Source organism: Phocoena phocoena, chromosome 19, assembly GCF_963924675.1.
Source record: "Phocoena phocoena chromosome 19, mPhoPho1.1, whole genome shotgun sequence".
Taxonomy (NCBI): Eukaryota; Metazoa; Chordata; class Mammalia; order Artiodactyla; family Phocoenidae; genus Phocoena; species Phocoena phocoena.
In genome coordinates this window covers 46,597,435-46,625,087 of record NC_089237.1, presented here as the reverse complement: position 1 = coordinate 46,625,087, position 27,653 = coordinate 46,597,435, and the positions used below count along the sequence as shown (strand labels likewise).

The window sequence follows — 27,653 nt, the reverse complement described above, 5'->3', positions numbered from 1 at the left end:
CCTAGAAACCTGGGCCTTCCAGGAACTTGAAACCCGGAGAACCGAAGAACCCTGTGGCCAACAGTGGACTGGTAGCTGAGGCCCCGCCCCTCGGCCCTAGACTCCGCCTCTCCACCCTCTGCAATCCCGGTCCCCGCCACGCGACGACGCCCAAGAGGCCGCATGCGCAGTGCGCGCAAGAGCTGTGCCTTGCCCTTCTCCCAATGGCGGGCCGCGGTCCCCTTCCCGGCATCCTCCCAGGGGCAGGGAGCGCGTCATTTCCGGTGGGGAAGGCCCGCGGCCTCCGCCGCCATTTCGGGCGCTGCTGAGAGGCTGAGACCCGAGCCGGTCCGCTGGGCGGCGGGCGCCGGGGCTGGAGGGGCGCGCGCGGCGGCGGCGGCCCAGCGTGTAGGCGCGGAGGCGGCCATGGCAGGCAACTTCGACTCGGAGGAGCGGAGTAGCTGGTACTGGGGGCGGCTGAGTCGGCAGGAGGCGGTGGCGCTGTTGCAGGGCCAGCGGCACGGGGTGTTCCTGGTGCGGGACTCGAGCACCAGCCCCGGGGACTATGTGCTCAGTGTCTCCGAGAACTCGCGCGTCTCCCACTACATCATCAACAGCAGCGGCCCGCGCCCGCCGGTGCCACCGTCGCCCGCCCAGCCTCCGCCCGGTGAGGGACGGACGGGACGGGAGGCCCCGGGCGGGGGTGAGGGCCGCGTAACTCCCCAGCCTGGCCGGCTGCTCCTCGAGAGCTGACCCCCACGAGGGACGTAGGCAGAGGGCCGGAGTGACCGTGGCCCGGGGGACAGCCAGCTGCCGGGGCTCGCTCCCACGGACGAGCGGGAGTGTGTGGGGGAGGAGGAGCCGCTGACCCAGGCCTCTGGGTGTGACTTGGGAGGACAGCCCAGGGGAAGGGGAACTGCTTCGGCCCCAGGGTGGGGCTAGCGCCAGAGCAGGGCCGAGCAACGTGGGGACAAAAGAGCTGAGGGGGATGTTGGCACTGCGGGGGCATCACTTGGCAGCGGTGCCCGGAATGAATCCGATAATCCTACAAGTGGCTTTTTAGGCTTGAAACATTTCCTGCAGTGTTGGAGAGCCGGGTTTGGTCATACTCCCCTGGTGGCCTTTGGTAGGAAGTCACCGCATACTGGCCGGGAGGGATGGAGACACCCTCAGGAAACCGGTCAGCTTTTTCCTTTCTTGGGCATTTTTCCAAAATACTTTTACCGTCCTCTTCCCCCGCGGAGGACGAAGGTGGTGAGCTAAGTGCCTTGGTTATAAAAGAAAGGCCTCTGTGACCAGCCCAGAATAAGCTGATGACCGGCTGACTGTGTTCAAGAGATCTTAGCGTCCAGAGACTGCCTTCCACAATGAGGGGGTTCTAGTTTTCAAAGCGATTAGTGGAGGAAAGATTTTTTTTCAGGAAATAATTCAGGAATTAGACAGTGGAGACAATCCCTTCCCTGAAAGTGAATGGAACTTCATTTTTTTCTTGGACCTCAGCATTGTCTGTCTTGTACTCCAGGGCCTCTCCTTGTTCAGTAACTTTGAGGGCTGTGGCCTGAGTCTTCCTAGATGTTGGGAACAGACCCAGTTGAGCTGATTCTCTGAGAATTTAAATTATCTGTACCGGCTCTTCCTTGCCAGAGATTTGAGATGTGACTCTCTTACCCATGCCATTGGAGTTGTTTGGGGAGTATTAAGGAGATTTAGGCACTTAGTACTTGAGATTTGTGAGGTACAGAGTAATTCTGAGGTTGCTATTATCTGTGTAACAGCACCAAGAGACTTAGCACCTTCTCACTGTTCCCAAGTTGAAGCAGTTTCATCCTGACCAGCTGAGACGAGATCCAGGCCAATCTCCTGTGAATTAGGAGGCTCCTGAACCAGCCTTTGCAGACTTGCCCTTTTAGGAGAGTCCTAATTTAGATTTATTCACTCTGGCCAGAAATGGGGAGAAGGGGTAGTCTCTGTTGTTAACACATACCAATTTTAAAAAGAGAGTGGAGATTTTTTTTTTAACTTTTTTTCCTTTTTAATAAATTTATTTATTTGTTTGTTTGTTTATTTTTGGGTGTGTTGGGTCTTCGTTGCTGTGTGCGGGCTTTCTCTAGTTGCGGTGAGCAGGGGCTACTCTTCGTTGCGGTGCACGGGCTTCTCGTTGTGGTGGCTTCTCTTGTTGCGGAGCACCAGCTCTAGGCGTGTGGGCTTTAGTAGTTGTGGCACGCGGGCTCAGTAGTTGTGTCTCACGGGTTCTAGAGCGCAAGCTCAGTAGTAGTGGTACACGGGCTTAGCTGCTCTGCAGCATGTGAGATCTTCCCAGACCAGGGCTCAAACCCATGTCCTCTGCATTGGCAGGCGGATACTTAACCACTGCGCCACCAGGGAAGTCCCAAGTGTTGGGATATTTAAGCCCACAGTTATCTGAGGTCTTTCTCAGTCTGGTTGGTTTAATAGCATTATAACATGAGATGGGAATATTTTTGTATTTACCCTAAATCAAATATGTTCTACTTTTTACCACCTTCATGGTGTTTAGGGTTTTGCATTACTGTGCAGTGACATGATGGCAAACGGTCCCTGAAACTCAGTTCTCAACATTTTGTTTGTGTATGTGTTTTGTTGGTTGCAGAATGTGGAAATAGCAGAAGGCAGTTTTATGTGAGCTTTCCCCACATCTTGGTGTTACAACTTTAATCTCAGCTCTTACCTTAATATTGAGCTCCACCTTTTCATAACAGATACGAGGTCAGATCCTTGGCCCAAGAGAGAAGGTGTGGATTGCTAAAGTTTGTGCATGGGGTGTGGAAAGTTCATGGGCATTGTGGTCATTTTTCTTTCTGCCACGTACCCTATTTTCCACATAGGGCAATTGATTCAGTTGCTGTCTTTATAAAAACTACTTAGTCTCTGTTCTCTTCCTCCCCGTCCAGCTCTTATTCTTTTGAAACCACACAGAAGAATTTCTTGAATTTTAGAAAGGCATATACAATATTAATAGCTAACGTTTATTGACTGGTTATTCTATGCCAGGCAGTTTGCTGAATACTTTTTTTTTTTGCGGTACGCGGGCCTCTCCCTGTTGTGGCCTCTCCCGTTGCGGAGCACAGGCTCCGGACGCGCAGGCTCAGCGGCCATAGCTCACGGGCCCAGCTGCTCCGCGGCTTGTGGGATCCTCCCGGACCGGGGCACGAACCCGCGTCTTCTGCGTCGGCAGGCGGACTCCCAACCACTCTGCCACCAGGGAAGCCCCCTTTTTTTTTTTTTTTTTGCTGAATACTTTATGTGCCTTGTCTCATTTACTGTCTATAACGATCTAGTGAGGAAAGTACTATGATCTCCACTTATTAAAATATTTCCATTTTATAGGTGAGGAAACTGAGAGAGATAAAGTAAATTGCCCAAAGTCACACAGCTAGTAAATGACTGAGCCAGAATTTGAACCTAGGAATTGTGACCTGAGAGCTGACACTGTTACACTGCATTCCTTTCTGTCAAAGCCAGTTTTCTTTTGAGATCCCACAGTACACTCTGAGGACTCAACACTTTTGTCTCTGCCCTGGGTCCCAGGTTCTGTTTAAAGACCAAAAGGAAAGAATGATGAGAAGAAACTGGCTTTAGTGTTCAGAGAATACACATCTGCTATCTGAAGTTGGTGACAAAGAGGCTTTTAATAACCTTATTTGGTAGATTGAATACGGGAAATGAGCTTTTTGTTTAGGGTTATATAGTGTATTTTGTAGAGATAATGTAGAGGATGAATTTGTATGGAATGGCTTAGATATAGATTTTAGAGGCATAGGGACAAAATAGACCAGGTATTCTCAACCTTTTCCAGTGAACCTGTTTGGTGTTTTTTTGTTTTGTTTTTTTAAATATTTTATTTATTTCTTTGGCTGCACTGGGTCTTAGTTGCAGCATGCAGGATCTTTAGTTGTGGCATGTGGGATCTAACCTGACTAGGGATCAAACCCGGGCCCCTGCATTGGGAGCGTGGAGTCTTAACCACTGGACCACCAGTGAACTTGTTTTTAACATAAGCGTTTAGCTCCCACAGGCTACCAGTGCTGCCATTGCCTGGAAGTGACCTGATTGTGCCCCAGGGCCATAGGACAGGTCTTGGTCAAGTCTACTGGTCATACTCTGTCAGCTGTACTTCTTGGAAAGACTTTGCAATCATTGATGGATCCACTAGTTTTTTCCTCTTGGAACATGAGGTTTTACTAGACCTTGTCCAGTAGACAATCAATAAAACTGAGTAAATATGAGTTGGGAAAGTGGTTATAAGCTTGTGCTCTGAAGCCTGGGTTTGAACCTTCCTTACCTGCTGCTTACTACTCATATAACTTTGGGCAGGTTCTTTAACGTCTCTCTGCCTCAGTTTCCTTATCTGTGAAAGAGGAGAAATAGTAATAGTGACCTCATAGGGTTGTTTCGAGGATTCAGTGAGTTTTAGTGTATTAGGAATGGAACTGGCATATAGTTAGTAAGTACTCAGTAAGCATTAGGTATATTAATCTATGTGGTTGAGAGGGAAGAGTTGAAGCAAGGTGGAAAACTGTTCTCAGCTTTGAGAGGCTTACAGCATGTCTGAAGGAGTAAGTGCTGGGTGGAGGGGGGTGGGGTGCATCAAGAAGCGTGAAAGAACCTTGGATCCAGTACATGGAAATAAGATGGCGCCTGCCGTCACCTGCTCAACCCAGAGCCTCCCACCTGTTGCTCTAGTGGGTGAGTGGAGCATAAAACTTGCCTCGTTTTGGGGGTGGGGGCAGAAGCTAGGGTGATAACTGTACTGCCTCTTCAAGGTGGTGCTGGGTCAAGACACTTCTGGAGATCGTAGGGGACTGCGCGTTATTTACTGCTGCCTTTTTGTACCTTCAGCATCTGTTTCATTTGTTTACCTCATCTTTGTAGTTCTCAAATCTGGTCCTCATGATTTGCTCTTTAATATCAGAGTATCCCTCCATTCATTGGTTCTGGAGAAGTTCTTCAGTGAGTGAGTTAAAGGTTTTAGACCAAAAAAAAAAAAGAAAAAATTCCTTGGTAAAAGGAGGTGGGTTTATTTATTGCAGAACTTCTCCAAGCCTTTACTATGCTCATGTGAAATTATGACTCTAAGAGAGGCAGGTATTGGACACTGGGTCTTTCAAACCAATTTGACCATGGAACTTCTTGAGAAGCATCTTGAGATTCTGTGGAAGCTTCTCTGGGAAACAGTGCAGCAGACTCTGGATTTGGGTATGAATTGAAAACTTCTAAAGGAATTTGGAGGTTTGGGGGGGTGTGTTAAACTGATTTGCTTTTTATTGGGCACCTATAATATACCAGCTACTTTCAGGAACTTTATTAGTTAGGAATTAGGCCCTGTGAGAAGTTAAATAACAGCTAATATAGCTAGGAAATAGAGATAGAATTCATCAAACCTAGTGAGTCTGAATCTGCAAAGTATACCATGCTGACATCCACCATTTTTAGGAAGTTCTATTTGCTTAGGAAACCGTACATCTTGATACTTTCTTTTTTTTTAACATCTTTATTGGGGGATGATTGCTTTACATTGTTGTGTTAGTTGCTGCTGTATAACAAAGTGAATCAGCTATATGTATACATATATCCCCATATCCCCTCCCTCTTGCGTCTCCCTCCCACCCTCCCTATCCCACCCCTCTAGGTGGTCACAAAGCACCGAGCTGATCTCCCTGTGCTATGCGGCTGCTTCCCACTAGCTATCTATTTTACGTTTGATAGTGTGTATATGTCCATGCCACTTTCTCACTTTGTCCCAGCTTACCCTTCCCCCTCCCCATATCCTCAAGTCCATTCTCTAGTAGGTCTGTGTCTTTATTCCCGTCTTGCCCCTAGGTTCTTCATGACCTTTTTTTTTTTTTTTTTCAGTATACTTTCTCAAATGGAAGTCAGTGGCCTTGTTAGCCCTTTGTATTGGACAGGTAGTGAGAGTGCTTAAGCAGCCTCTATAAGTAGCATAGGCAGAGGAGAAAGAGGGAATGAGAATTAAAGAGGAAAGAAAAGAAGAGGAAGTGCTGTGAGACTGAGAGGCTGATGATGGAGCCACTGTGGTGGTGCCCATGCCAGAAGTGACCTGGCCTGTTTAGCCCACAGAGCTCTTGGGTGTTCTTCATAAAACCTCCAGAGAGTGGTCTTGTAAAAACTGATGTAACTTGAGGGCTGAAATGCTTAGAAGTAATGAGTTGAGCATGTACAACTCTTTTGGTTAAAAGATACTTCTGACTGCATTGATTTTGATTTCTGATTGTGTTCATAACTGCACATTCAGAATCCAGCACAGGTTTAATGTAAAACAAGTCAGTGAGGTTTTCCAAGTCCCAGCTATGAGAACTCTGTTGTTCTGTTCTCTAGACTGACTGACTGTATCTCCTTCCTTTCCCGCCCTTCTATTTCCTGCCTTTGGCTGTTTGTGGTTGGAAGGAGATGAACTAGGGGAAAGGAACCAGAACGCATAGCTGTGGTGAGGTTTGGGCTTATCTGGGGCTTATGTATGTTCTGTTCCCCCTCCTTCTCTTCTTCTGGATCAGCAAAGCTTGATTGCCCCATATATCTAACTGTAACTGCTGCAGCAGTACACAAAAACAGGTGTTCCTCTATGGAATAATTAGAGTGTCATTAGAATAGGAAAAGAGGGAATTCCCTGGCAGTCCAGTGGTTAGGACTCCATGCTTTCATTGCCCTGGGCCTGGGTTTGATCCCTGGTTGGGGAACCAAGATCCCATAAGCCGCTTGGTGTGGCCAAAAAAAAAAAATATATATATATATATATATATATATATATAATATATATATAGTTTTTTTTAAAGAAAGGAAAGGTAAAGCATTTATAGGTAAATTTTCACTTGGTGTTTTCCTTGTATTTTTGTGTCTGTTGGAATTGCCAAGCAAAAATCAAACAAAAAAATAGTGGGCTCAGTTCACATCATGAAGCATTTGAGCAAGAAGTGAATTGAACCAACTTGCTACCTTTCTGGCAGATGAACTGACGGTTTGTTTTCAGAATTCTCACACTGATCTTTTTAAGGGACTTGGCTTAGTCATCTTATTTGTTCTTCTAAACCCTATCCCACCCCCACCCCCCCAAAAAAAACCCAAAACACATTTCACTTGGGATAGTACAGTAATTGGAGAAACCATAACAGTGGATGAAAGGGAGTAGTTGCCATCTTAGAATGAAAAGAGTACCTTAGAAGCATTCAGGGGATTTCCCTGATGGTCTAGTGGTTAGGACTCGGAGCTTTCACAGCTGGGGGCCTGGGTTCCATCCCTGGTGTGATCCCTGGTTGGGGAACTAAGACCCCCAAACTGCACAGTGTGACCAAAAAAAAAAACTGTTCAGGAACGGAAAGAGCTGCTCTTTCATTGTGATTTTGTTGTATCTTAGAACATAATTTGTTGTTGCCACTATTTTTTGTAAGAGCATGTCTCCAGTTGGAAGTGAAAGCCAGGGGAAAAAAATAATGTCTTCCTAAGACATGCGGCTACACTCCTTGCTTACTAACCACACTGTGTATGCTTGCATCCCCAACTACGCTGTGAGTTTCTCAAACTTGGAACAGATTTTGATTTAACTTTTCCTCACTTCATAGTTATGTTCATTAAGAATAATATCTAACATGGGATTTCCCTGGTGGTCCAGTGGGTAAGACTCCATGCCCCCAATGCAGGGGGCCCGGGTTTGATCCCCGGTTGGGGAACTAGATCCCACGTGCCGCAACTAAATACTCAGTGCAGCCAAAATAAATAAATTTATTTTGGCTGCACTGAGTATTAAAAATATTTAAAAAAAGAATAATATCTAACACTTAATAAGCACGTACAGTCTGCCAACCACTGTCCCAAAAGGGTGACTAGTGAAAAACCATATTAGCTCTTGTACCTTGGAATGTAGTCGGGTAAATTCTAGCAAGGGAGCTTTTCTTCCCAGGTGTCATCAGGACCATTTTCTAAGCTGGGGTGCTCTGCTGGTGTGAAGGTTCTCCCTACCACTTTGCCCTGGAGGCTTTCTTGACCAGGCAGTGCTCAGTAGGTCTTCTTGGAGCTCACACTGACCCTGTCCTTAACATAGTTCCACAGACCTGAAAGTTCACTATAGCCTACCGGTGATAGGTGAGATAGCCATGCATCTCGTTGACCAGACTTGAATAGGAATAATTGCCCATCAGTGATCCGCTTTAGTGAAGAGAAACTCCAGAATATAGCACCACCATGCTCTGGTATGATCATAACCAAAATCATCTCTCCAGTCCTGTACTTGGAGCTATTGGGTTGCATTATGCTGGTGTCTGATGAGCGTTTGCCATAGATGGACAATCCTGGGTTTGGGCATGTATTTCAACATCTTGAGTTGGAGAGACAGCCAACATTATTGAATGTGGGCTATTAACTTGTTTTAGTTTACAGCCATGAATTCCACAGATGGACTTTTGCAATATAAGAAATGTGCATCTGTCCTCTCAATTGTGTCTTGATCTTTCTTTCATTTGGGTGAAAAGAGAAGGCACTCATCAGTACTCATTCTGTATTGAGGACTTTTGATTAACTTCCAAAGTTTATCTCCTCACCTGTCTCCAGTAGAGAATTTTAAATGTACTTTTTCTGGTCTTTCTGGAAGAAGTGTTTTCTTCTAACATTGAACGAAATAATTTGGTCTCATTTTTTTAGAGTGGCGAAGTGATTTAGACAGCTGGGCTACCACAATGTTCCTGTTTCACAGCACTAATGCCAAAGGGTTTTAGATGGGTGGGCTGGTCTTAATAGGAGTGGAGAGGGTAGATTGGCTGTTTCCCTTAACAAAGGAATCGAACAAGTAACTTTCACAAAAGAAGTACAAATAGTCAATAAACATGAAAAACATCAAACAATCAAAGATGTTATTTAAGAAGAGATATCCCTGCTGTTTGGCAAGGATATGGGGGAAATAGGAACTCATAAACTACTGGTGGGAGTGTAAAACTATACAAACTTTTTGGAGGACAGTTTGGCAACATAAACCTTAATGTAATTATTATTTTTTAAAAAAACTATTTATTTATTTAGGCTGCGTTGGGTCTTTGCTGCTGTGGTGAGGCAGGCTTTCCCTAATTGCGGTGAGCGGGGGCTACTCTTCGTTGTGGTGTGCGGGCTTCTCATTGCGGTGGCTTCTCGTTGCGGAGCACGGGCTCTAGGCGCACAGGCTTCAGTAGGTGCGGCCTGTGGGCTCAGTAGGTGTGGTGCGTGGGCTCTAGAGCACAGGCTCAGTAGTTGTGGCGTGCTGGCTTAGTTGTTCCGTGGCATGTGGGATCTTCCCGGACCAGGGCTCGAACCCATGTCCCCTGCGTTGGCAGGCGGATTCTTAACCACTGTGCCACCAGGGAAGTCCAACCTTAATGTTCTTAATGTTGTTGTTGTTTTTTTTTTGATGTGGACCAGTTTTAAAGTCTTTACTGAATTTGTTACAGTATTGCTTCTGTTTTATGTTTTGGTTTTTTGGCCTGCATGTGGGATCTTAGCTCCCCGACCTGGGATCGAACCCGAACCCCCTGCACTGGAAGGTGAAGTCTCAACCACTGGATCGCCAGGAAGTCCCTAAACCTTAATGTTCTTACCCTTTGATCCAGCAATTGCATTTCAAGGAGTTTATCATAAGGAAGTAATAAAAATGTTCATTAGTAGACCAGAACAAAAACACTCATAACAGCATTGTTTGCAATAGTGAAAAGTTGGGAATATTTTATAGCCATTAAAAGTCATATTCTTGAAGAATATGGGGAAATTTTTATTATATAAATATTATATAATAGAATATTATATAAAGTAAAACATTTTTATTTTACAGTAGGAAAAGGGGCAAGGTATAAAATTATAGTAATCTAGTTATAAAAATGTATTTATGGGCTTCCCTGGTGGCGCGTTGGTTGGGAGTCCGCCTGCCGATGCAGGGGACACGGGTTCGTGCCCCGGTCCGGGAGGATCCCACATGCCGCGGAGCGGCTGTGCCTGTGAGCCGTGGCCGCTGAGCCTGCGCGTCCGAAGCCTGTTTCTCCGCAACGGGAGAGGCCACAACAGTGAGAGGCCCGCGTATCGCAATAAAACAAAAAACAAAAAAACCCAACCAAACAAACAAAAAATGTATTTATGACGTGTGTGTGTGTATATACCTATATAAAAAACCTGGGGGGCTTCCCTGGTGGCGCAGTGGTTGAGAGTCCGCCTGCCGATGCAGGGGACACGGGTTCGTGCCCCGGTCTGGGAAGATCCCACATGCCGCGGAGCAGCTGGGCCGGTGAGCCATGGCCTCTGATCCGGCGCATCCGGACCTTGTGCTCTGCAACGGGAGAGGCCACAACAGTGAGAGGCCCGTGTACCACAAAACAAACAAACAAACAAACAAAAAAACTCCATGAAAAAGTTTTTGTAGAGCTATGCATTCCTTTATCAGGAAACCAAATAGTAAAGAATCCAATTAAGATGCCGATATTTTGGGTGCTTAGCAGAGTGCAAGTTCAAGGTTTGTATTCCTCATTAGAAACTTTGTTTCTTATTTGAAGCAAAATACATTCATTTATTATCCTTCAATTCTAGAATCTCAGGATAGGGAGGGAACGCAGTTTAAAGTATGCCCTGTGTCAAAGGCCTCACACACCTTTGTGTCATGTGAATTTTAAGCATTCCTAATATGTCCTTTCTCTTGGACCCTCAGTGTGTCATCAGTTTGAGAATTTTAACACTTCTTTATTTTCCTGAGCATCCTTATTTACCTTTTTTCAAGACCTGTTTGTTTCTAAGGGAACAGTCCAGTTTCCATGTTTTATTTAAGTGAAGATCTTATGAGTTGATTTTCAAGCAGTTAGCTTCTTAGTTTTTCTTTTTAGTTGTCAGAAGAGAGATTGAGGTCATTAATTGTAGATTAAAAAGATAGTCTAAAACTTTTTCTCATTAGGAATTGTACATTCTAGATGTGAAGATACGAATGTATGATCCTGGTATAAATATCAAGCTCTCCCCACCTCTTCCTGGGATAGCTGCTGCGACTTATGAAAAAGGAGAGCTTGCTACATTTCCTGAGGTTGAAAAGAAGATTGTAACACAGCCTTGAACCGTTTGTACCCTGTAAATGGAATGGCAACAGAACACTTGGGGAGAATTAGCAGGAAGTCTCCATGTTGCTCTGTCTTTGATCCAGTATGAGAGCATGTCATGACTGGCGTGGTTGGTCTATCAGAGCCTTCTGACTGCTGCAGGTGGTGATAGGCATCTTTCTTCCTGGGGAATGTTTGAGCTACAAAGTATGATTTTAGTTTACTATTAGGAGAAGCAGTTATTTATTCTAGACAGGTTTTTGTTTGTTTGTTTTTTTCTTTCTGATTAAATATTGACTAAATGTGTTTGGGAAATGCTTAAAATCTACATTGCATCTCCAGTATAATATATCTTTAAATAATACCCTGCTCTGTTTTTTTCCAGGGGTGAGCCCCTCCAGACTCCGAATAGGAGATCAAGAATTTGATTCATTGCCTGCTTTACTGGAATTCTACAAAATACACTATTTGGACACTACAACATTGATAGAACCAGTTTCCAGATCCAGGCAGGGTAGTGGAGTGATTCTCAGGCAGGAAGAGGCAGAGTATGTACGAGCCCTCTTTGACTTTAATGGGAATGATGAAGAAGATCTTCCCTTTAAGAAAGGAGACATCCTGAGAATCCGGGATAAGCCTGAAGAGCAGTGGTGGAATGCGGAGGACAGCGAAGGCAAGAGGGGGATGATTCCAGTCCCTTACGTCGAGAAGTATAGACCTGCCTCCGCCTCAGTATCGGCTCTGATTGGAGGTAACCAGGAGGGTTCCCACCCACAGCCACTGGGTGGGCCGGAGCCCGGGCCCTATGCCCAACCCAGCGTCAACACTCCGCTCCCTAACCTCCAGAATGGGCCCATTTATGCCAGGGTAATCCAGAAGCGAGTCCCTAATGCCTACGACAAGACAGCCTTGGCTTTGGAGGTACATAACGTGTAAAATGTAGAAAGAAGAGATCTGCTACAGGGTCTCCCTTTCAGACCTCTTAGAGCTTTGTAGGAATGCTGAATACAAGCAACAGCATTGTGATGTTGTTATAGATGTCGAATGGTACTTTACCATTAAGTACTGATTTTGGCATTTAATGTCGGGTTTTCTCTTTTTTATGGAAAACCTATTTTGGAATGAGTAAGCTTAAAACTGTATAACTGAATGTTCTGATTGATCTACTAAATCATACTTTGACTACTTTAATAACACTACCTGAATTCACAGGAATTAACCTAAAATATTTTTTCTCATCTTCTATGTTCTAATCCGTTTCTTTCTTTCTGTTTATCATTATCTAAAACAAGGTGGGCTCACACAGATTTGAGTACAGTAAGTGGTGTCTATCAAAATACTTAAACTAATTTTCTTATAAAAATATAATGTTTTTACTTTAGGGGGTATGGGGTTTCTTACCGTTGATTGATTGTATTCATCAAGTAATTCAGGAGGAACGGTGAAGTGTATAGGTATGAAGAGATACATACCCAAAAGTATTAATTCCCAGGAGCAGCAGGTTTACTTGGTCTTTGTTGTTTAATGCATTTTTTTTTTTTTTTTTGCGGTACACGGGCCTCTCACTGTTGTGGCCTCTCCCATTGCGGAGCACAGGCTCCGGACGCGCAGGCTCAGCGGCCATGGCTTATGGGCCCAGCTGCTCCGTGGCATGTGGGATCTTCCCGGACCGGGGCACGAACCCGTGTCCCCTGCATCGGCAGGCGGACTCTCAACCACTGCGCCACCAGGGAAGCCCTCTGTTTAATGCATTTTATAGACAAGAAGCCAGTTCCTCCTGAGGAATAAAGTTTTGCCTTTTACGGGTGGATAGTTATCCTTGGTAGCCCACCTCCTCTCGCCAACCATTGCATTGTATTTATTCCTGTCTTTAGCACTCACAGCTTTGTCCCTTATCTCCTCTCTTTCTCCTTCCCTCCCTCCCTTCTTTTCTTCTTCCTTTCTGAGTTATGCAGAGCTAGTGGTTCAGCATAAAAGCTAGTGTAGAAGTAGCATGCTTTCCAATCTTTCAGAGCCTTTCAGATATGGTAACTTGAATGTAAGTAGCTAAATTTCATAAGCACAGGCTGAAGTTTTGTGAGCACAAGTTAGCAGAGAAGGTGCAAAAGTATATTCTTGTAAACTGAAATCTCTAAATTTTGTTTCCTTTGGGTCATGTTTATACACTGAGGCGGGGGAGCTGCCCTTTAAGTGGGAGTATTAGCCTGTACAGTGAGCTGGAATTTATTTGAAGTAGTCTCTGATGTTACTGGATTTGAAATTTTTCTTTTACATTCTGAATTATAGATGCAAAGGAGGGTTAGTTAGGTCTTACAGGTTTGACTGAAAAATGTGTGTTTTTAAGAGATCATGTTGTGACTTAATTGTGTCCTGGTTTTGATGAGAAATGAAATGTATATTGTCTAGGTCACACCACTTTTTCCCACTTAGAGTTTGGAGGGTAAGGAAAACAAGTTTCTAGCCTCATGTTTTCGTTTAAGTTCAGATGATGGCAACAACCAACACAGTGCTGTGCACATGACAGTTGTGACTCTTGACATTTATTGCAGACTCTGTTAGCACTGGGCTGGAGTGTGAAAATAGCATTCTTGGAACAAGCCAGCTGACACCCAGTAGAGAATAGTTATCACATTAATTTTGCTTCCATTTGCCATTCCTTTCTCAAAGAGAATTGTTTTGTTTCGTCTTTTGGCTGCACTGTGTGGCTTGCAGGATCTTAGTTCCTCGACCAGGGATTGAACCCGGGCCCACTGCAGTGAAAGCGCCAAATCCTAACCACTGGACCACGAGGGAATTACCAGAATTGTTTTTTGTTTTTTAAATTAATTAATTAATTTATTTTTTGGCTGCGTTGGGTCTTCGTTGCTGTGCGCGGGCTTTTTCTGGTTGCGGCGAGCAGGGACAACTCTTCGTTGCGGTGTGCGGGCTTCTCATTGCGGTGGCTTCTCTTGTTGCGGAGCACAGGCTCTAGTTGCATGGGCTTCAGTAGTTGTGGCACACGGGCTGTAGAGCTCAGGCTCAGTAGTTGTGGCGCATGGGCTTAGTCGCTCTGCGGCATGTGGGATCTTCCCGGACCAGGGATCGAACCTGTGTCCCTTGCATTGGCAGGTGGATTCTTAACCACTGCTCCACCAGAGAAGTCCCACCAGAGTTGTTTTGAACGATGCCTGCCTTGATTAGAGGCTTTAGTGCCCAAAGATGGTTGAGCTGTTCTGCTACTGTGAAACCTAAATCTTGCAAAATAAAAACTAAAGTGGAAGACTAGTTTATGATTTCAGTAAGTTTTCTTTTTTGATTGGATATTAGTTTTGAGCCACATATGTTGATTGATGAAGATAGCTTCTTTCAAGTTAGAACAAATACCCCAAATAATAGCTTTAAAACACTGTATGTACTTAATAAAACATGATGTTAGTTTAGCATCATAGAAATCTAGAGCTGGAAAAGACCTTAGATATCCTTATTCGTTGTATGAAAAAAACTTATCTTGAGACAAATCGAATGGGTTGTTTAAACTAGCTGGAGGTGGAGATATGAGGAACCCAGATCTACCTTGGTGCCTTGTCAACCATACCCAGATTCAATCTCTGCTTCTTTTTGTTTTAGAACAGTGATGCTGCCCTCCTCAGTGTAAGTTTTGTGTGGTTTCACTGACAGCATGTCTTCAGTTGTATTCTCTATGCGGGGAGGCAGTTTTCCTTTCCCATCTCTGGTTTTTCATAAGAGCTGATGCCTCATCCCTATTGAGATGAGGCTAGGAGGTAAGATTAGGAGACTTTGGCTTTCTGACTGTAGCATTCTGATAAGAAAAATATTCATTGCTATATTTGACCCACTATAAATTTAGATCTGTAGATGAGCTAGGCACTGCCCTAAGTGCCCTAACATTTCCCAGGAGGTAGCTGAGGATGCAAGATTCTGGGTTCCCTCTTTTGCTTTTAATCAAAACAACTCTGTTTTTCACTGTGTTATATATCAGGGTCTCTCTAAGATTTTTTAAGTACAGAGGGTTTCTGTACTTTAAAAAATAAATTTAAAAAATTGTTCAAGATCCACCTGTCCTCATCTTACAGATGGCTGTTTCCTGCATGGTATATTTGCTGTGAACAGAGTTCTCCAGTAGAATATAAGTTAATGCCTATTTCCTCTTTTCCTGCCCATCAGATTTCTCTAGTAGGAATGAAGCCTGTTGGAAAGAAGGGATTAATTCTAGCTAACAACCAAAGTAGGGGTATTCCTCTGCCCACTGTAATTCTGGGGGAATATAACTGAACCAGGAAGACACCATCTGTTCCATCTGGAGTTTCTAATGAAGACGGATTTTAAACAAATGTAGATATGCTGTTTTTTTTTTTTTTTTTTTTTTAAGATATGCTGTTTTGAAGGAGAAACACTGGAAGTAACACTAGAACAGTGCAGAGGCACCTTTTATCTTTTTGATCTTAGATTTGATCTAAGTTTTTTGGTTTTTTAAAGAAATGGAAGTTTATTTTTTTCTGGCTACGTTGGGTCTTCGTTGCTGCTTACAGGCTTTCTCTAGTTGTGGCGAGCAGGGGCTACTCTTTGTTATGGTGCACGGGCTTCTCATTGCGGTGGCTTCTCTTGTTGCAGAGCCAGGGCTCCAGGTGCATGGGCTTCAGTAGTTGCAGCACGCAGGCTCTAGAGCACAGGCTCAGTAGTTGTGGCGCACGGGCTTAGTTGCTCTGCTGCTGATCTAAGATTTTGATTTGATTGGTTTTTGTTTCATGCTTATGACTCCATGAGAACTTGAATAGTGAATTTATCTTGTAAATTGCAGGTGTTAAAGTTTATTTTATGCCTCTGTAGACTGTCCAGAATAATCACATTATATACTTTTTCTTTTTTTTTTAATATTTATTTATTTTTTGGCTGCATTGGGTCTTAGTTGTGGCATGCGAGATCTTCATTGAGGCGTGTGGGCTTTTCTCTAGTTGTGGCATGTGGGCTCCAGAGTGCGTGGGCTCTGTAGTTGCGGCACTTAGGCTCTCTAGTTGTGGCGCTTGGGCTTAATTGCCCTGTGGCATGTGGGATCTTAGTTCCCTGACCAGGGATCTAACTGGCGTCTCCTGCATTGCAAGATGGATTCTTAACACTGGACCAACAAGGAAGTCCTTCACATTATCTTTTTTAATAAATTTATTTATTTTTGGCTGCATTGGGTCTTCCTTGCTGCACGTGGGCTTTCTCTGGTTGCAGTGAGCGGGGGCTGCTCTTCATTGTGGTGTGCAGGCTTCTCCTTGAGGTGGCTTCTGGGACACGGGCTCAGTAGTTGTGGCTCATGGGCTCTAGAGCGCAGGCTCAGTAGTTGTGGCACATGTGCTTAGTTGCTCCGCGGCATGTGGGATCTTCCCGGACCAGGGATCGAACCCTGTCCCTTGCATTGGCAGGTGGATCCTTAACCACTGCGCCTCAAGGGAAGCCCCCCCCCCCCATTATCTTTAAATGTACTAATCATGTAACTTCCATTTTCTGGCATCTTGCCTTTGGTAGATAAGACTTCTGAGTAACCAGGGAGCTTCTCAGGTGGACTTAGGCATGGACCTGTCCTGCAGAGCACAGATAAGGGACGGTGTTTTGGGTCCCTGATTATATGTAGCAGTGACTACATCAACTCTACATCTCCCCATGTGGAACTCTGTGAAACTTAAGTTATTTAGGCCTTTTGACCTATGTATGGAAAAGCGGAGTGAAGACCTTAATTTTCCCTGTGATCCAGAGAGAAAAAATGAGATTAGAAAGTATAAGAACCTGAGTGACAAGTCTTGGCTGTGTTCAGTTTGTCTTTTTCTGGAATTGTAGCTGTAGACTTCTGTATTGTTCATTGAGACAGGTGTCTACTTTCCGTCTCCTTCCATCCTTTTTGGACTTCTTCATTTCAGATTACAGTATCTCAATGGGAAGAGAGTTTGGAAGTAACTAATCCAGCTTCTTGGACATTGAAGGCAGGCCCTCTGGTATCCTTAGAGATAAATTAAAATAATTTTTTAAATTAAAGTATAGTTGATGTACCATATCATGTAAGTTACAGGTGTACAACATAGTGATTCACAATTTTTAAAGGTTATACTCCATTTATAGTTATTAGAAAATATTGGCTATGTTCCCTGTGTTGTAAATATATCCTTGTAGCTTATTTTATTTTTTGATAGTTTATTTTTGTTTGTTTGTTGTTTTTTTTTTTGGCCACGCCGCACGGCATGTGAGATCTTAGCTCCCCGACCAGGGATTGAACTCATACCCACTGTGGTGGAAACGCAGAGTACCAGCCACTGGACTGCCAGGGAAGTCCCCCTTGTAGCTTGTTTTGTACATAATAGTTTGTACCTTCTTAATCCCGTGTCCCTGTCTCTCTGCCCCTCCACCCCCAGATGATTTTTTTTTTTTTTTTTTTTTTTTTTTTGTGGTACGCGGGCCTCTTACCGTTGTGGCCTCTCCCGTTGTGAAGCACAGGCTCTGGACACGCAGGCTCAGCGACCGTGGCTTACGGGCCCAGCCGCTCCGTGGCATGTGGGATCTTCCCGGACCGGGGCGCGAACCCGTGTCCCCTGCATTGGCAGGCGGACTCTCAACCACTGTGCCACCAGGGAAGCCCCCCCAAATGATTTTTAAACATGTATTTGAATTATCTCTACTTTTGGGGAGCTCTCTATCATCCACAACAGTGTAGTCTAGAGGTTCCAAACTTTCTTGGATCATAGAACCCATAGTGTTTCAGTAATATTTTACAATGTTCCAGGCCAAATGAAATACTTAACAGTTCCATTTATTAAGTCAGTAGGTTCAAACAGCTTAAATATTTATATCTTAATAACTTAGTACCCACTTGAAAAAATAATAAAAATAATTGGAAGAAAATAATATTTTTGTTTTAATAAAATAACTTCAGTTATTTAACTAATGAGATGTGTACACCTCATTTTCTCAAACCTTGGGATCATGTGGAACATTGCCACCTTCATTTCCTGTTCTACACTTATTTTCATGAGGTACTTGATTTTTATCATAGCAACTGCCAAAACCCAGCTTTACAAAGATATGACATCTTTGAAAGGGATGTAGTATAATCTGATGTCAAAATTTTTAACTGCCTCTAGCTGGTAGTTCACGTGGCATAAGAGATGTCAAGTATTGCTGTGTTTCCCTCAAAAATTTAAAATACTTGGTGGCACCCCTCTGAATTTGCTGCAGTGCCTCTGACACTGTACAGTTTGGGAACCTCAGGTCTAGTTCACTGGACTAGTTCTTAGAAAATTCTTTACGTTGAGCTAAAATGTACCTGCTCTATGTGGTCATCTCCCCACCTCTCACCAAGGGGATGGGGAACTTAGTTGCAGTTATTATTAGTTGTTGGTCTATAGAAAATCTTTTCTGACTTGGACTAGAATCAGGGTAAGACCTATCTTCAGTGAGGTGCTTTTGCTCTACACCAGGAAGCCTACCTACCAGTTAAATCTCAAAGACCTGCAACTTTCCACCAATATGAGCCATGCCCATTTCAGTCCATCTCTGAGGCAAGTGAATCATTAAGGCTGAATTGTCGTCACTTTGTCTTCACTGATTTGAAAGATTTTAGATGGACCCTAAATATCACCTATTCCTTAGATCAGGGGTCTGCAGACTCTTTCTTTCTGTAAAGGACTTTTAGGCCATCTGGCCTCTGTCACTTTGCCATTGTAGCTAGAAAGCAGTCGTAGAAAACAGCAAATGAGCTTGCTGTGTTCCAGTAAAACTATTTACAGAGGGGGCAGCAAGCTGGTTGTGGCTTATGGGCCATAGTTTGCTGACCCCTGTCTTAGATTGCTGTAGTTTTCTTACCTTTTTTTCCTCCTTCAGTCAAATCTTGAAATATTTACTAAATGTATTCTTGGTGTGTTTGAAAATATTTGAACACAAGGTCCCTGTACTCCATCTCAGTACTTGGTTTCCCTGGTTTTATTTATATGAAGTTATGTGTGTTTCCTGCCCTGAGCTCACTGGAATCGGGCAGCAAATCTGGATCAAAGGAACGTTGGCAACTGTTGATGCCTTTCATGTTAGAAGGCAAACTAGAAAAGCAGTCACCTGGGGTTACATCAGCTGACTAGGTCACACAGCTCCCTGATGTCTCCTGTTTAATGCCATTTGGGCTCCAATTTCTTTCTCATTATCACTGGAACTCACTGGTGAAGGTGAACTGGGTAATCTTTTGCTCCTAGATCAATTCTTTTTTTTTTTTGGCTTGTAGATCAATTCTAGGTTTGACTAATCTGTAGCAAGATCATGATTGACCTTGGGAACTACACAGAGCTAGGGAACAAACCAGTGTGTTCCTCAAGTTCCCTGGGAGTGAAGAAACTGAAGTAACCACATTCAGTCCTCTTTACAGATGGTGCCATAATTTACTTGTGCACTTGCTCCTGAGGATGTGGTATATGGTTGAGAGGCTAGGAGCTGACTGGACTCTAAAATAGTACCTTGGTGGTGAAAGAATCATCACTCTCTCTCCTTTACAAGGTGTTAGTGAGGTCTGCCTCATAAAAGGAAAGGTTAACTGCTTCATAGTGCTTTAGGTCCTTTATAAGTTCTTTCTTTTTCATTAGTATGCAGATGAGGATTTTTTTTTTCCATCTGTAACTTGAATTTTGAAATCAGTAGTGTTAGAACTAAGTTATTACTGCACTCACTGATTAGTACATTCCTTTGTGTCTTAAAATTGTAACATTTCTGGGGCAAGTATTCAGTTTTGCTTTCTTTGTCTTTGAAGTAGTACACCAAGCTTCAAACCTATATGCATCCCCTGGTCTGGCCTTGGGGAGTTCTGCTTCAGAGTGTTGTTGCTTAACAGGAAGAGGAGCACAAATTATGGTGTCATGTCTGACTTGGAGAAAGAACTGGACTTAATGGAGCACCATGTTCCTAGACTGCCCCATCCCCTCCTGCACTCAGCCCCAGGCTCGACAGCTACCCCTTCTTCCACCCTGTTGGAGCTCGAGGGCCTCATGTGTTCTAAAGGATAGTCATGTTGCCTTTGGGACTTGTCTGTTCTTGACCCCCAAGAGTCCCCATGTGCTTTGAATATTTTGGAAGAAAGAACCCATAGGGTATTATACATAGGGTATTTAATTTTAATAAGGTCTTCCTCAAAGTATTTGTACTTCAAGGCAGCTTTGTGCAGGTTAATTAGCCTATTAACCACTTACAACTTTCTTCTTTTATCCATTTAAAAATCAGAATCGTTTCAGAGTCATAACACAGCTGCTTTTTTTTTCCCACCCTGTGGTGGTTGGACTTCTCTGCCAAGAACCTAAGCAACTGTAAAAAAAGATTTTGGATTCTGGAAGATGGTGTGCTTTTCCTGAGCCCTTCTCTGTAGGGTAGAACCAAGAGAGTGTATACATCAGAGATGTTGTATGATGTCAGACTCTGATGTTGTCCAAAGGACTAATTTGCACTTCATTCGTCCCCCCAGTAACATCTTGCTGTATGGGAGCCCCAACTCATTTCTTCCTTCGAACTCTGAAGGAAGAAAGGCCTGAGGGCAGGTCAGCAGGTTTTGCCCTGTTTGTGGAGAAGCTAGTGTGGTTTTGTGATGCTGATTAACAGCAAGGGGGTGGGTGGTCCACACTTCTACCTGCCCGTCACTGAGGGCTCTTTGGGATGTGATTTGAGACAACACTTTGAATGCTTAAGAATAATGGCAATCTTATAGTAAAAGAGAGGTGTTTAAACCTAGATTTTGGTATCAAGTAGAATGGTGGGCTTAAGGATGTATCCTGAAGAACCATCTTTTACAAAACACCTAGAAAAGCTGGATAAAACATAACAAACATTCTTTTCTTTTCACTTTTTAATTTAGATATGAAATCATTTGGTAGAACGTACCAATCCTAAGTATATAGCTCAGTGAGTTTACATGTATATATACCTATGTGACAACCACCCAGATGAAAGTATAGAACATTTTCAGCACTCCAGAATGTTCCCTCATGTCCCTTGGGTGTGTTTTTAATATCAGTAAAATGATGGATTCAGATATGACAGCTGGGATGTCATTAAACCAGCTTCTTGAAAGAAACTGGCCCCTTCATCCCCATCTGGAGGAGAATCTAACATGAGTGGCAATTTAGATTTTTGACATGAGCAAACACATCCGCGCAAATGTTTTCTTCCTTCTTAAGGTCAGGGACTTATTATTCTGGGTCCAGCTACCTGAATAGCACTTTAGTATGACATGAGTGTTTTAACAGATAGTACAAATAAATAACAAAAACGGCGGTGGGAGTGCTGCACTTGATATAATTTACTGTATCATAGCAAGGGGCTAGCAGCACACGGGCAATTATTCCAGTAACGTGTTGTGTGTGTGTGTGTGTGTGTGTGTGTGTGTGTGTGTGTGTGTGTGAAGAGTGGGGAGTCAAAGGTAGTTGACAGTTCAGAAACAAGGAAAATTCACTAAGGAATAGTCACATTATGGAGTTTATGTAGAGGCTAACTTCTTGCAAAACTGCAAGAATTTTATTTTATTATTATTATTTTTCATATTCTTTCCCTCGCACTTAAAAAAAAAAATTATTTGGCTGCATTGGGTCTCAGTTGCAGCACTCGGGCTCTTTCGTTGCGGCACGTGGGGTCTTAATTGCGGCGTGGGGGCTTCTCTCTAGTTGTGGCCTGCGGGCTCAGTAGTTGTGGCACGTGGGCCTAGTTGCCCTGCGGCATATGGGATCTTAGTTCCCCAATCAGCGATCGAACCCGCATCCCTTGCACTGAAGGCGGATTCTTAACCACTGGACCACCAGGGAAGTCCCAAGGATTTTAAAAAGAAGAGAACAAGTGAGATAGTCTGAGAACTAGAATTGGGGATATAGGAAGAAATCTTTTAGATCATCTTTACTACCAAGGAAATTTTCACTTGATGTTCCGGGCTTCCTCTCTTCAAAGACTGTTTGAAAATTTTTGCTTGTCATAGTTGGCCTGCTCAGATGTCAGGAACTGAATTGGAAGATTGCTGGGAATAAACAGAACCCTGGTGCTAGCAGCCTATAGGAACTGGATCTGTTTAGAAAAATGTACATGCAATATCATTTTTCCCTCTCCTCCCCTTACACCATTAGCCTTCACTATCAACAGATCAAGCTGCTTTTTCTCACACTTGTGTCTTATCCCTTGTCTCTCTAATATCTGATGGTTTCTGTCTTCCTTTTTTCAGCATCCTGTGACCCCCCACAACCACTTTAGGCCTCTACGGTTTTCAGATAATTCTTTAGGAGATTGTAGACTGGCCAGTAGGCAACCTGTTTCCTCTGTGAGTGAGATCAAGCTGGTTTTAGAGAAGGCCCCGGCCTAGACTTGGGTTGGCTTTGGCCAGTAGTTGGCCTGCATTCTTAGGGAAGGAACCCCCAGGGCTGTGGGAGCATAATTTGAATGTTCTTGGTATAGCAGAAAGAACATAAATGGGCTTGGGAGCCAGGTATTTCAGGCCTCAAATCTCAGCCCTGTCATTGGCTTTGTGACCTCAGGTATAATATGTAATTGCTCTGAACCTCAGTTTCTCATATGTAAAATGAAAACAATTCCTGTCTTATAGGGGTATAATGATTATTAGAAAATAATTTATATAAAATGCTCTCTATAGTACTTTATGAAAGTTAAATATGTAGTAGTTATTAATTTAATAAAACCAAATGAACAGTAATGTTTAGAAACAACTTGCCTGCTCAAAACTCAGATGTTCATAATTAAAGGATAGTCATAAAGTTCTTTAGTCCAGTGACATTTGGGGACTTACCTCACCATTGTTAAATACTTTGCTACAGGACGAATCCATTCATCAGACTGACCTTGTCTTAAGATTCATAATAAGATAGAGGTATATCCTAGATTGTCAAAAATATCTGATGTTGCAACAGGAAGCTTTCTGTAACAGCAAAAACGTGATGTCCCCTTATTGTTAATGGACAAGTACCAAGTGGCATTGAGGGAGCAACTAGGTCTATCAGTACATGGTGGGGTGGGAGTGGGGGGACTGGCAGGCAGTGGCCTGCCAAGTAAAACTTGCTGAAGAAGGTGGGGTCTTTCAGGGAGCTGATGGAATTTGGAGTCTTGGCCTGTACCTGCTCAAGTGGGAAAAGCCTTGCCTTGGTAGGAAGGTGATGAGAACACTTCATTTTCTGGGACCAAATGAAGTATGCTTCCCATGATTGCCTTCTGCTCTACAAGCAGCAGCAGGCCAGGATATGTGTACGGGAGTGGGCTGGGGGTTTGTGCTGCTATATGCCAGGGATAGGAGGGCCAGTATGGGTCAGGCAGGAAGCTAAGAGTAGTGGGTACAAAGATAAGAAATACTAGATCATTCTAGGTAGGGTTGCTCCTCCAGAGACAGTTGAGATTTCTAATCATGTTTTAGGATCCCTTCTATCTTCTGTATTCTGTGTTTTTCTGCACTGCTAAAATCACTTCTTCCTCCTGCCTGCATTAACCACAAGTAATCGGTCTGGTGGCTGGGGCTTGGGAGGCAGCGAATAGCCATTTCTGTGATATCAGCCCTAGAGCAATCACGTGGGCAGGGTATGGCTAACCAGGAATGGAGTTTTTCAGCTTGCATTCGTAACTGGAAATAAAGTGTTGTCCTTATTCTCCTCCTGCAGGTCGGTGAGCTGGTAAAGGTTACGAAGATTAATGTGAGTGGTCAGTGGGAAGGGGAGTGTAATGGCAAACGAGGTCACTTCCCATTCACACATGTCCGTCTGCTGGATCAACAGAATCCCGATGAGGACTTCAGCTGAGTATAGCTCAACAAACAGTTTTGCTCACAGATGGGAACAATCTTTTTTTTTTTTTTTTCCAATTGCCATCTATACAATTTTCTTACAGATGTCAAAGCAGTCTAGTTTATATAAGCATTCTGTTACCTGTGATCTCTTTTAGACTGAACTACTCCATCCCTAGTCTTATTTACCATATTCAGGGTACGAAACTGGAGGGCTAGTGTGTTAACTTTTGAATTGGCAATTTTAGATGGTAGCAACGTTGCCTGAGTGTATCTGAAGGGATAGGTATCTTGCCTTCTTTCTCTCAGGCAATACAAATCAACCTGTGGAAAACTGATGGACAGGAGAGAAGTGTTGCACACTGCTTACCCTGATTTATTCAATGGTTTTATTTTCATTCTGAAATCATGCTATCAAATGGCAATAGACTGTTCCCTTCCACCCCCATGAAGTAATCATGCACCGTGTGATAGTACCCAGTGGGATTGTGTTTTCATTTATACAACATGACCATGTATGACTCATTCTGACAGTTCAAATCCTGAGAATTCTGAGGACACTACAAGAGGCATTTGTCTTCCTTCCCAGTCAGTGCTTCATACTTTTTCTTGGGATTCTTTCAAGCCTTGTAATTCTTTTTCCCCAAACCTACAAATAGGTTGATTCTCAAGATAAGTGTTATTTTCATTCCAGATGCTAAGCAGGGTGTGCAGAGCACTTTATTCAGTGCATAGCTTTAAGCCAGTATTGGATTCACTGCACGGACAGCCAGACTCCCAGCTCTCTGCCATCCCTCAAGGGGTCATAGTAGGTTCACATTGCTACCACAGCTAAATAGACTCCTGGCTAATGGGATCCAGCAGGGCCATTCTCCTGAGTGCCAGTATCCTATCAGGGGACTCTGGAATTCGTCACTTGTGTGTTGAGTGGAAGGACCAATCACTTAGAATATTCCATAGACGGTTGGGGGGCCAAATTCTGCCCTTTGCTTTATGTACAACTTGTATAAAAGTCAAGTTAAAATTACATGAGTTTGGGGATAGGGTTAGTGGTTTGAAAAATGTTTGAACCAATCATGAATTACTTATGTATTATTAATTTCATATGGCCAGAATAGTGCTTGAAGTACATTACATTATAAACTGCCTTCATTTGGGGCTCTTTTTCTTTGTGTTCAAGTTTAGTTTACAAACCCTTTTAAGTATGAAGTGGTTTATATAGGGTCAGGTGCTCCAAAGAATTGACTTTTAAGACCAGAAATGATCTAGGCTATTTAGACTACAGTATGAAACTTTCAAAGTTAGTTCACAGTCTAGAGGCACTTACTGGTCTGTGGTGTGATATGACCAATAGAAACACCTTGTTTTTTGCTTTGGGCCTCATTTTAGAAAAGTAATGTAGCTTTCCAATTGTTTTGCATAGGTTAAGATTAATTTGCGTTCATTGAACATATGCCAAATCATGGTATCCCAGTGACTAGCACAATGCCTGGCACAGTTGGTGTATAGATACTTGTGTGAGTGAATGAGGGTTGTGCAGAAGCTCATTATATGGCACAGGGAAGCCAGCTGGCACAGGATTGCATACATTACCACAAGCAAACTAATGAGTTGACGCTAATTTAATATATTTTTACCTCACACTAAGGTAATGCTTGATAAGGACCTTAATACTCGACTTTTAAAATGTTAGCACAGTGCTATGCACATAGTGGGTGCTCAATAATGTTGAATGGACAGATTTGCAATATTAGCCTTCCATCTGACTACTCTGTTAAATTTTCAGTTAGAGCATAGACACTGTAAAATCCAAATACACATTAAATCTTGGTTTCCTAAAATGACATTTAAAATATTTGTAGAAAAGCTTTGTCACAACTGATTTGAATGTTTGTATTTTCTTTTGCTTCAATTTTGATATTGGCTTGTAATGTCTCTTTTCATCATGTGTAATATTGGTGGAACATGCAACTCTACCCAAATCGTAAGAATTTCTCAATGATCAGTTGTCCAAAGCCATTACATGAACTGTTGGATTAGATTTGGCTGGGTGTGGCAGTTGTTGGACCTTAAGAAATCAAAGGACTTGTTAAAAGTATCTTCCAAAAGCAAATGCTAGAATCCTATTTAAGTGCATATGTACATTATCATAGAGCAAAGTAAACTGAAATTGGCTGCTATATTTTATATAATAATTTCTGCAAAAGCCCGTTTTTTGGATACTAATATTTGACATGATTAATTCTTATTAATTTGTTGGAATTGTTTATTGTTAATAATGCAAATAGATAATTTTTAATTATCCTTAAGTAACATTTCACTGTTAATGGTTTGAAATGGATGATAAGCAAACCAATTTGAAATAAAATATGAACATGTGCCATTGTATTATAACACTATACACTTTCTTGACAGTTAAATTTTTAAAAAAATGTTTTTTTTGTAGCATGTATTGTATATGTTTATAGTATATGTAGTAAATAAAAATATGGCCAAATGTTTGGCTTGGTGATCTTTTGAAGAAAGTAATCTTTGAATATTTTTCACAAAAGAGCTAAATCTTTTATGCTTAGGGAATAAGAGATAAAGAAACAATTATACACACTCTGTGGGTACTCATAAAAGATGGGATCAGTCATTGGTGTTACTTTGAAGAGTCTCCAGAAGTCATGAAATAATGATTTGAGGGGAATATAAGAAGAATGATTATGTAATGATTGGAAAGCTGGAATGATGTGGACAGATAACATCAAACTTGTCCAGAAATGGTTATATGTGGGTATAAAGAAAATATGGATGTGCTAGGGGCTTTGTAAAGCAGATGAGAAGTGTGGATGTTATACAATAGGTTTTTACAATGTTAGGGTAGATATTCAGTGTAATTCCTTCTTTTTTATGTAAGTGGCACTTTTTTCAGGGTAGATAATTTAGGAAATTTGAAAGAGTTTAAAGAGTTATGTTCTTCCCATCCTTTCTCAAAGCACATGTATATTTAGATGCATACACACAGTGTGTGAATATATATACCTAAAAGGTTGATTTTATACTCCATAGTCTTATGTCCTGTGGGTAGTGAAGTTTTTTTTTTTTTTTTTTTTTTTGGTAGTGAAGTTTTAAAATGAAATGGACAAGCTTTGCCAGTCATTTATAGAGTATTCTGCCTTGGACCCAAAACAAACATCTAGTTACTGCTGTATACATAGCAGAGTATCAACCCAGAGTTAAAGGAAACTCTTGCAAGGGGGCCATCTTTGCTGTACACACACTTAACAGCAAGGTGATTTAAGTATGTTTCCACTTTTTATCAATAAGAAGCTGCCAAATCTTGTGATAGGTTGAGTGTTGGGTTCCTTTATATAGCCTGGAGTGCTCATAACAGCTGTTAAATTTTGTGACCCTTATCTTCAGATTAAAGTCTATTCCTCTTACAGATGTGGAGAGAGAAGTGGCCCTGTCCACAGATGAGAATATGAAAATGGTCTTCCAAAGTTTGGCAGGAGGAAGCTAAGAATTTGGAACTCTGCTGCCACACATATCATGAAGAAAAAGAAATGGGGAGGTAAGGTAGGGGACCAAGAAGAGCTAGCTGTTAAGAAGTGACGTTCAAAAAGAACAGGGCTTAAGGATCCTCTAGGGATACAGGTTGAAGCGAGCTTAACTTGCCTCCCCCTCTGGCTTAAATGTCACTTTCTCAGAGATGTCTTCCCTGAACCCCTAAATCCCGTTTATAATCATCACATCATTCACCTTCACAGAGCTCCTCTCAGATTGTAATTATTTCTGTGATTTCATTCCACCTCTTCTGTTAGACTGTCAGTCAGTTC

At 42.8% G+C, this 27,653-nt stretch overlaps 1 protein-coding gene across 2 annotated transcripts; it reads left to right on the top strand.

The window, feature by feature from the left end:
* The first annotated feature begins 263 nt into the window (after positions 1 to 263).
* Positions 264 to 26,350, top strand: CRK (CRK proto-oncogene, adaptor protein). Of its 2 annotated transcripts, none has more exons than XM_065897156.1 (3): positions 264 to 646; positions 11,449 to 11,814; positions 23,708 to 26,350. In XM_065897156.1, exons 1-3 carry the CDS (start codon positions 406 to 408, stop codon positions 23,713 to 23,715), a joined length of 615 nt encoding a protein of 204 aa, XP_065753228.1. In that variant the 5' UTR covers positions 264 to 405; the 3' UTR covers positions 23,716 to 26,350. The 2 variants fall into 2 exon arrangements, with proteins under 2 accessions (XP_065753228.1, XP_065753227.1); XM_065897155.1 differs by having other exon boundaries at positions 269 to 646; positions 11,449 to 11,984.
* The last annotated feature ends 1,303 nt before the right edge of the window (positions 26,351 to 27,653 follow it).